Genomic DNA, 9850 nt, shown 5'->3' with positions numbered 1-9850 from the left:
TTTTTTGACAGTGCCATTTTGGGAAGGGTCTGTTGACCGATAGATAACTTGTTTAGTAGTAGTTATTTCTAGTTGGACACATCACGTTGCGAATGTTTATTTCCTGGTACTAACTCGTGTCAGTGCCGCATGCTGGACGTGAGCTCTTTTACACATTTACTGCCCTCTAGCGGCCGGAGGGAGCCTTTGAGTTGTATTTATTTTAAAGAATCATAACTTTTGATAGAAATGAGCTAGTGACTCGCTTCTTTTTTTGACATACTCAGAAATTTATGACGGGCCGGATTAAATCATCCAACGGGCCGGGTCCGGCCCGCGGGCCGTATGTTTGACATGCCTGCCTTAAAACAAATGTCAGACATCGGAGGAATGAAATCAGACACGATCACATACACCTTAGCAAATACCCATGTTTGAGGTCAAGGGAGTTAGGTTAGGTCAATCTTACATGAAAATATGTCTCAATTCGATGGTACTTTGAGATACAAGTTAATCTCAAATGTCTATCTACATTCAAAATTATACGATCAAAATTTTGATCATGGTTTTTCAAAATAAAACAAATCTTTTATTTTGATTCAACACAAAGATAATCAAAGTCAAAGTAAAAAAAAGTCAAAGTCTGCTTTATTGTCAACCTCTTCACATGCCAAGACACACAAAGAAATCGAAATTACGTTTCCACTATCCCACGGTGACAAGACATAGTACACGACATACATACAAGCAAACAACACAAAATAAAAACAAGAAGGCACAAACAATGAATAATAAGAGTGATGAATAAATAATAAATAAACAAATAACACAATAAATAAATAAATAAATAAGAGGAGCAAAACGGAGCAAGTGTGCATACAGCAGACAGTCAGAATATAGCGTAAAAGTACAGGACGCTACGCAGAAGGGGGGAGAGAGTTCAGGATCCTAACAGCCTGGAGTACGAAGCTGTTGGTGAGTCCGGTGGTGGCTGCTTTAATCGGGCATGACAGAGATCGGAGAATATTCAATGCAATTTTAAATTCATAAAATTACCTAAATGATTAACTGATCGCTGATCAAAAATAATTTATTGAATAATTGTTAATTAGTTGTCAATTATTCAATCATTATGGGCTTGACCGTAAAGTATTACTATCTTGTTCAAGACGTTTGCCAAAAAGAATATAGTAAAATTAAATCTAAATCTCCCTCCAGTCCTTCAATGTCACCTTCAAGACTAAAAAAAGAGAGGGGAAAAAAAATTATATCACTTACTTTCCTTTTTACTTGCATGTGTGTGTGAGGGTGTGTAATATGTTATCTCAAAAAACATTTAGCCAGCTTTGAAGGAAAAATGAATTTGACTGTAAAAAGTCTCTAGGGAAGGAAAGCAAACTGTGAGTGTAATCTGACACCTGTTTCCTATTTTCTTGCTACGGCTGAGAAATGTTAACGACTTTGCTTCTCACCCCCCTCGCATTGCATATATACATGTTGTGTTTAAAGCAGTGGTTCTTAACCTTTTTCCTTGTTCGCACCCCATTCAATTCACCAACCAGTTCTCGCACCCCTAACCCTAAATAATAGGGGTGTAACGATTCATCGATACACATCGATTAATCGATATAATGCTCTACGATTTATTGGCATCGATGCTAAACGTAAACATCGATTTATATCGCCGTGTTTGACCTCGGACATTAGACGCGACTTTATTTTGAAATCCAGTTCATTGTTGCTTGCTTCCTCTTTCCGGGAGCAGTACGCGGCGTGTTGTGTTGTGAGCAGAGCAGGCACGTGAAAGGGGAGCCGACAACTACGCGGCTCCTGGGCTAGTGTCCAAGAAGACGAGGAAATTCGCTCACCTTTGGGCTTCAAGTCATTCGTTTGGAAGCACTTTGGATTCCAAAGAAAAGATGGCTCAACGGACAATTAAAATTATTGTAAATAAATAGTTCAGTAATGCACTTTAAAGTTAATGGTATTACAAAAAAAGAAAGAATATTCATTTTTCTTTACTTATATGAGAAAAAATATAGGAATTTGATAAAGTTCAGTGTTAAAATAAGCACTTTGTATACGACTATACTCTTGTAATTTCCTAAATAAAGAGTTTGCAGTACCTTGTTGATTTTGCGTATGAATTGTTATAAATCAGGATATTGTTCTATATTTTTTATTTAAAAATAAAAATATCGATCGTGGAGCACTATATCGTGATGTATCGTGAATGAATCACAGCAGGCTTTAAGATATCGGCAAATATTGTATCGTGGTTCTTTGTATCGCTATGATATCGTATCGTGACAAAACCCGCGATTTACACCCCTACTAAATAATTATTATAATAATAATTGGTTTACTTTACAGCTATAAGGCTTAATTAGCATTATCCCTAATGCCAATTAACACAATGACTTCTTGATTTCCAGAATTTTTCACTTTTTTCAGTTATCCCCGAAAAATTGTAAATTTCCCCCAGGGTATCCTCGCACCCCCTAGGAAGCATACTCGCAACCCTAGGGGGTGCGAGCACCCCGGTTAAGAACCACTGGTTCAAAGCAACCACATGGCCTCCGCTACCTTAATGTTAACATGCTCCAATTAGCATCTAATTGGCAATGGATAACTGAACACAAACTGTGCAGCAAATCATATAAAGTCATCATTGTAGTATACAAAGTGCTTATTTTAACACTGAACTTTATCAAATTCCTATATTTTTTCTCATATAAGTAAAGAAAAATGAATATTCTTTCTTTTTTTGTAATACCATTAACTTTAAAGTGCATTACTGAACTATTTATTTACAATAATTTTAATTGTCCGTTGAGCCATCTTTTCTTTGGAATCCAAAGTGCTTCCAAACAAATGACTTGAAGCCCAAAGGGGAGCGAATTTCCTCGTCTTCTTGGACACTAGCCATAGCACCAGCCCAGGAGCCGCGTAGTTGTCGGCTCCCCTTTCACGTGCCTGCTCTGCTCACAACACAGCACGCCGCGTACTGCTCCCGGAAAGAGGAAGCAAGCAACAATGAACTGGATTTCAAAATAAAGTCGCGTCTAATGTCCGAGGTCAAACACGGCGATATAAATCGATGTTTACGTTTAGCATCGATGCCAATAAATCGTAGAGCATTATATCGATTAATCGATGTGCATCGATGAATCGTTACACCCCTAATATAAAGTGATAATATCACGCAACTCATTGGCAAAATATATTTCTTATCCACTGCGAAGGACGAATAATAGACAATGGAGCTCAGTTCCTGATAGCAAACATGATTTAGGGGTTTTATTTTAGTTACTCTGCCTGTGTGTGTTGATAGGCCATCTTAACATTTTGACCCTGAACTGGAGACGTGGTTACACGGGGTGATTCTCCCTTATCTAATAACAAAACATGACATTCCTATTCTGAGATGTGCAACATGGACTTGGGAACTTGTCAGTGGCTTAAACAGAATGTCCAGAATCCCAAATTACTGTACGGTTTATTGACGCTGAATGCTTGACAAGTCTGGTTCACAGTTCTGTGGTTTTGGGTTTGAATGTCATCTCTTCAAGAGTGTGTGTGTATTTTTCTTTTAAATCCTAAATACTTTGGCTCAGGGCCGGTTCTAGGAATGCACATAAGAGGGGGCAGTCAGAAATGTGAAGGGGGCATGTTCTTTTTTTTTTTTTTTTTTTTACACATTTTTAACACTGTTAGTGTTTTCTTCACGGCAGTTGTTAGCTGTGTGTCCAGATCTCAACCTGGAGAAGTGGATTGCACTCTGTCAGGCCTCTACACTAAGACCTGTCCAGCTTGGGTGTCCCACCTGAAGATTAAAGCTTCTGCTGGTATTGCTCCTAGGGTCACTGAGGCACGCAAACCCCCTGACCACAATAAGGTGGCAATCTCTCAGGGGGGGAACATATAATATGAATGTTATATTAACTATTATTTGAGTTGTCGTTAATCATTAGTTATATCACGGGTCATTACGACGAGTTTGGTGGAGTTTTTACTGCTTCTTCCAACTCCTACCGCGCTGACTGTAACTTGACACTCTCTGGCTGCGTCTTGCCTCATTTGCATACTCACAGTGATTGGATGTTTACGGAGGGGCCTGACAGCAGGCTGTGTGAGGACACACACTGCACCGACATGAGAGAAGAGAGGGGGCTGATTAACGTGTGTTTTTATCAGCGGATTTTTCACTTCTAAAAGTTTGATTCGAGGGAGCAGGACATCTGTTTGAGGGGGCGTTGCCCCCTCTTGCCCCTGCGTAGAGCCGGCACTGCTTTGGCTTCCTCTCATATAAAAAGCGCTCATGTTGAGGATGTTGAAGATAGGTGTGAATGCTTATTTATTCATAGGTGTCTGGTGATGAATATCTAACAGAAGCATCCTATTGTATAATCGTTATAAGACGCTACTCAACTACAAACTCTTCAGCTTGGTCGAACTCATCCAAATGAATGGCAAAGAGGAACACCCTAAATGTGCAACGATGTCGCCGACTATTGGTCAAGAAAAAAAATAAATGAGTCGGTGCTGCCCTCTGGTGTTTAAGTAGCACAACTGACATTCCCCAAATAAAAGAGCGTGCCACGATCTCTTCGCCAAGTCCAATCGCCTTAGGTACTATGACACCAGTTCTTAACTTGTTTCTTTATTTACTTGTTTAAAATACACACTTACCGCTAAAAGTTGGGCTCGTCCGGGATTTGAACCCGGGACCTCTCGCACCCTAAGCGAGAATCATACCCCTAGACCAACGAGCCACGCCCTAAGTGGGAATCCTATTTTTATATAAAGTGAAACTTTTTATGTTATCGTACAAAGTTAAATAAAACTGATCACTAATTGACAAATGTACTGTACTCATAATTAAAAAAACATAACATTTTAAACTTTTGTTTACACAAAAACGAGCAATCCTGCCTCCTGTTCCCAACTGTACCCAATGTGAACCAAATAATGACCTTAGAATACAACCTCAAACCTTTAATACAGTAGAAAGTGTCAAATACAAGGAAACCAGCAATCAAGTATGCAAAAAAAGCACATTTTATCATCAAGACATTACCATCAATGCATTGAGGCCAACATAATATGAGAGCTGACCATTAAAAAGAATCATTGCAATTCTGGAAAGTAAAATAAACAGGACAAAGTATCATTATTTTCTTGTTGCTTGCAGATGATGATTATTTATTACAAAGTCAGCCTCAGCGCAGACAGCCAAAGCACGAGGGGTTGACGCATATCTCACACGGGTCAGAAGATATGAGAACATTCACTAGAAAGGACAAAAACGACAAAAAGTCATAATTGTCGCCGAGAAAGGTCTTCAAAGTATTCTCCCCACGGACTAACAACATCCCAAATTGAGGTCAGCAGCACCCAATCTCCAATGTTAACGGTGCACTGCTTCCCCTTACTGAGACCTCGGATGGAGGACCAGGAGTTCCATCCATAATTCGGTTTCCATGGTCTTACCAAATTATTAAAGTAGGTAATTTTACAAGAATTGTTTTTGGCAATTTTACAAGAAAAATAAAATAACCAATAATATTATTACGGAATTATGCAATAGTTTTTTTTTTTTAAAGAAAATGTGATTGTTCTATGGGAATGCAGTTTAAATTTTATGAGAAAAATGTCCTCATAATACAAGAATAAAGTACAATGTAGTGAAATTAAGCTGCAATACTTGACATTTTTTTATATTTGTTTCTCCGAACTTATTATTTATCCCCCCACTGACTATGAGTCTTCGCTTATGTTTACCAAGTCTGGAGAAGACCCCTGCAGCACCTTGGCCTCGGCACGTGGGATAAAAGACCCGTGGCAAGACGGGGTCGGCGCACACGGCAAGCACCCTGCGGCTGCGAGCGAGCTGCGGACCGAGACGCTCCCCCACCCTGTCCATCAAGGCCTTCAGCTGCTTCACGGCCTCTAAGGGGAAGCTTCTGTCACCATCCTGCGAGAAGAAAGAGAGTTTAGGTTCAAAAGCATTCTTCATACATCAGGTGTGTGCTTTGTGTGAATGGGCAAACAGGCATAAGACAAACTTGAACATGACAACTGGACACCTTGTTTGTGGATTGGAATGTCAAGTGAGATTTTGAATTAAGAGTTGATTGCACCGTGCAAACATGGCGTATGTGCACAATTTGTTTTGTTTTTTCAAGCAAACCTTTGGACCTTGCACTTCTTTTTGAACGAGCGAATGAATGAACAAAAGATTAAACTAACTAACTCGCTAACTAACTCAATAAATAAAATTCACTAAAAGATTGTGTCCTAATTCCCCCTTCACAAAACCACAATCATTATACAAAACATTTATTTTTAACTGGAATACTGTTCTAAGGGCAGGGCAACAATTTTGCAGTGTTTTAGCATGAAAGAAGCTTTAAGTCGTTAATGAATTGATCTGTTACATAAGTTAGTTATATAATGTAAAAAATCACAGCTCTTCATTAACTCCAAGAATACATACCTTGACTTGCACACATAAAGCTGTACTGCACAACAGCAAGATGAGAGCCACCACACTTTTCATAGCGAGAGAGATGAGGACCAAAACGCAGAGATGCTTTCAGGTGCGGGTTTTTCTTCTCGTGTGCCTCCTGCAGGGCGGCGCCGATGCTTATAAAAGGCGTGGCGAGGCTTAGGAATGATTGATTTATACCAGGAATGAAGGCGTGTGTGTAAATAAAACTCATCGGGGTACTCTTGGATCCTTAAGAGTAGTCTAACTACTGCCCTAATGGCATCTCTGCATTTGTTCATCCAGTCAAAGGGAAGTTTCACTGTTGACTCTAGCTTCCAAAGGGTCACCATCATCCTCATCATCATAATTTTTTTTTAAATAGACACTTTCCACATGCAAAATCTAAGCGAGCCAAGGAGAAGATATGTTTAGTAGAATACAATAGTAAATCTTCTGAGGTGCCTCGTGAACAGAGAAGGTAAACCACCCGTAACGTAATTTTTACTGTATTATCACTTAATGGACAGCATTGGCGTGTCGTGAAGACGAAGTGGCCGCGATGGCAATTTTTCAAATCTCTAAGCACATTCCTGCTGCAAGGCTGTTTATTACAAGGTTGTTTATTTCATCTCTGCTGCAAGTTTGAAATATTGCAAGCAGTGAAATCTAGTGATTCATTGTAAAGGGAAAACAATATTGACTCTCTGAAAATCGTAGGTGTGCCAGAGCCAATCCCAGCTATCTTTGGACAGTAAGCGCGGTAAACACTGAAGTGGTTGCCAGCCAATCGCAGGCCACTCATACAACAAACAACACTTAGAGTCACACCCATGAAAAACTTAGAGAGCTCAGTTAAGCGACCTTACATGTTTTTGTCACGATACATAGCAGGTGCAGGGAGAACATGCAAACGCAACAGAACTTAAATTGTACTGTGCCACTTTTAGAATATATTGAAATGGCACTGAGTTTATGCAGGCTATCATTTTGTAGTTTGCATTGATTTTTTGTTTCCTTATTCAGACTTTTATCCGTGACCTTAGATGGAGCAGAAAAGAAAATGGTTTATCAGAGTGTGTGTTGAATGGATGTGTCAGCAGAGTGCAAACATTCGCTTTGAGTAAAACAAAAAGTGCTTGTTCCGCTTCATTCGTCTATTGATGCTAGAAAGACACAGATACGCATATGTGACTTGCAGTGCACACATTTTTATTCCAAACAATAACATAGAAGAGGATGTTTAAATAGGCACACAAAGCATGGTAAGATAGAAATGAAACAAAAAACTATTTCAAATATAAAACTAATGACAAAAAAAGATAATTGTTTTTTTTTTGTTTGTTTTCTTAAGTAACAGTTTGCGTTTAAAAGCTCCTTATGGATTCCTGGTCTACTTCTGGCCCTTTTTTTCTTCTTTAAAAACTTGTTTTGTTTTTTAATAAAGGACACGAAGACATGAAAGATACAAATAAGGAAATAAAGCACATATGTGGTGTCGGCTTAGCAGCCGCTGCAGGCAGCAAAGGCGCAAACCTCGCAGACGTCCAGCGGCACCAATGCTGCAACAAGGAGAATAAAACCAGTTAGCAATGATGTTAGCATCTACAGTACATTGCCATCCACAGGTATAGGATATTGTGAAAAAGGAATCAAGAGTGACACTCACCAAAAGTCACCTGACACTGAAAACTTTTTTAAATTGTCCATGCATGTGGATGTCAATGCTCTCTTGCCAAAAGTTTGCATCGTTCAACTAAAGATTAAAAAGGTTTGGATGTGAGGGTAACCAGTCTCAATTAGCTCCAGCTCTCATGTAATTAGCTCAAATGTTGTGCCAAATATAAAAGTCATTTATGACTTACAGCTAATGAAAAGCCCACAAATTCCTTGTCAATCAAAAACAATCAAAATGACTTTTAGAATAGATATTAGGTAAGATTTATCCGACTGACAAGTAGTTTTTGACAAACCTGTCCAAAACACCACTTTTTGAATTACTATGAAGGTAAAAAAACAGATAAGGTTTTTGAGCTTCCACCCACTCCCTTTGAACATGTAAACAACTTCTACAATAGATCATTTCTTTCTTTCCAATAATCTTAAACATTTCATGTAATATTTGTATGTTCAATAAACCAATGAAAAATAAAATTCTACCCATCTCGTGTATAATAATGCAATGAGAAGTAACGAGGATCCTCACCTAGTCTGGCGAGTGATGCCGACGCCCCCTTCTGCTTGCACAGGGGCAGCAGCTCCTGGGGCAGCATGGGCTCCTCGCACATGGATGCCGAGCTGGCCCGCATCCGCGGGTTCAGCACCGGCGTCCTGGCGCTCTCAAACATCTCCTGGAGTCTCTTGACGGCTTCCAAGGAGAAGGACAAACCGTTCTCCTGAGGGGAGACACAAGAAGAACTTTGAGGTCCTGCTATCTCCTGAGGATGACTATCAACTTTGGTTTCTCACTTACCTCCACCTGCACGGCTTCAGAGCTCCGGCCCACGACCAGAAGTAAGAAAGCGAGGCAAGCGAGTGTGATCTTCATTTCTGCAGTGTTGATCTTGGCAGTGTCTGCTTGCTTCTCTGGGACCAAGGCACCTTTTTAAATCCTTACTCCATGTGACATGAGCAATGGGAGCAAAGTTTTCTCACGGGTTAATAAGTAGCGTAACCATAAATTCTGCTGCAGCCAATCAGCTTGTTACGAGCTAGAAATGCTTCTCGTGTCAATAATAATGTCTGATCCAATGACGTATTGTGCGTCAAAACTTTTTGCCAGAGCACACAGGATGCAGTTTATTGCAATGAGTAATTATGTGAACTTGATGTTTCACCCCATAGCTACTGTTGCCGAGTCAGACAAATTTAAGTAGGTCTTTGGAGAACGTCATCCATCCTGTTTTATTTTTTATAGCTCTTTACATCATCAGTGGAGCCTATCCCAGGGGGAGACGTGAGATTCAAGCTGGACTGATCGCTCATCAATGAGGCCACATCCATAAAGCCATATGACCACAAAGCTTTATTGACGGTCTGTAATTTGGGATTTTAGAAATGAAACAACTAATAATAATACATCGGACTAAAGTGGCAAAACTGATTTTTGAGGAATTCAAACAATAAATAATTTTATGCAGAGCCTGATTTCCTTTGGGATTGGGTTCTCCAAGTACCTGGTTTTTAATTTTAAATTTTAAGTCTTAAAAATCAAACATTCATTGCTCATGCTATTTTGCAGAAACATTTCGTTTATTTTCTCCAGAACTGTGCTTTCAAACTATATTGAAATTATGATATGAATCTCTTCATTGAGTTCAACAAGTATAAAAACAAAAAATGTCAACAATAACCTTTATGCATAATAGTTCCATGGAAGAA

At 39.4% G+C, this 9850-nt stretch overlaps 2 protein-coding genes and 1 non-coding gene across 4 annotated transcripts; all 3 read right to left on the bottom strand.

The window, feature by feature from the left end:
* Positions 1–4682: 4682 nt before the first annotated feature.
* trnap-agg lies at positions 4683–4754 on the bottom strand. The gene has a single exon. It is a non-coding gene; the product is annotated as a tRNA-Pro (tRNA).
* A 395-nt stretch (positions 4755–5149) lies between these two features.
* LOC119122960 (guanylate cyclase activator 2B-like) lies at positions 5150–6615 on the bottom strand. 2 transcript variants are annotated; one of them, XM_037251681.1, is made up of 3 exons: positions 6479–6615; positions 5764–5956; positions 5150–5272 (listed from the first exon to the last, which is right to left on the bottom strand). In XM_037251681.1, exons 1-3 carry the CDS (start codon positions 6539–6541, stop codon positions 5202–5204), a joined length of 327 nt encoding a protein of 108 aa, XP_037107576.1. In that variant the 5' UTR covers positions 6542–6615; the 3' UTR covers positions 5150–5201. The 2 variants fall into 2 exon arrangements, with proteins under 2 accessions (XP_037107576.1, XP_037107577.1); XM_037251682.1 differs by having other exon boundaries at positions 5791–5956.
* Positions 6616–7660: 1045 nt separating this feature from the next.
* Positions 7661–9090, bottom strand: LOC119122961 (guanylin-like). The gene is made up of 3 exons (XM_037251683.1): positions 8943–9090; positions 8676–8865; positions 7661–8031 (listed from the first exon to the last, which is right to left on the bottom strand). The coding sequence occupies exons 1-3, from the start codon at positions 9015–9017 to the stop codon at positions 7973–7975; spliced, it is 324 nt and encodes a 107-aa protein (XP_037107578.1). The 5' UTR covers positions 9018–9090; the 3' UTR covers positions 7661–7972.
* Between the last annotated feature and the right edge of the window lie 760 nt (positions 9091–9850).

The sequence above is a fragment of the Syngnathus acus genome, chromosome 5 (genome assembly GCF_901709675.1).
Source record: "Syngnathus acus chromosome 5, fSynAcu1.2, whole genome shotgun sequence".
In the NCBI taxonomy this organism is placed as follows: Eukaryota; Metazoa; Chordata; class Actinopteri; order Syngnathiformes; family Syngnathidae; genus Syngnathus; species Syngnathus acus.
The sequence above is the reverse complement of the archived record's forward strand: the minus strand, read 5'-3'. Positions and strand labels throughout refer to the sequence as shown.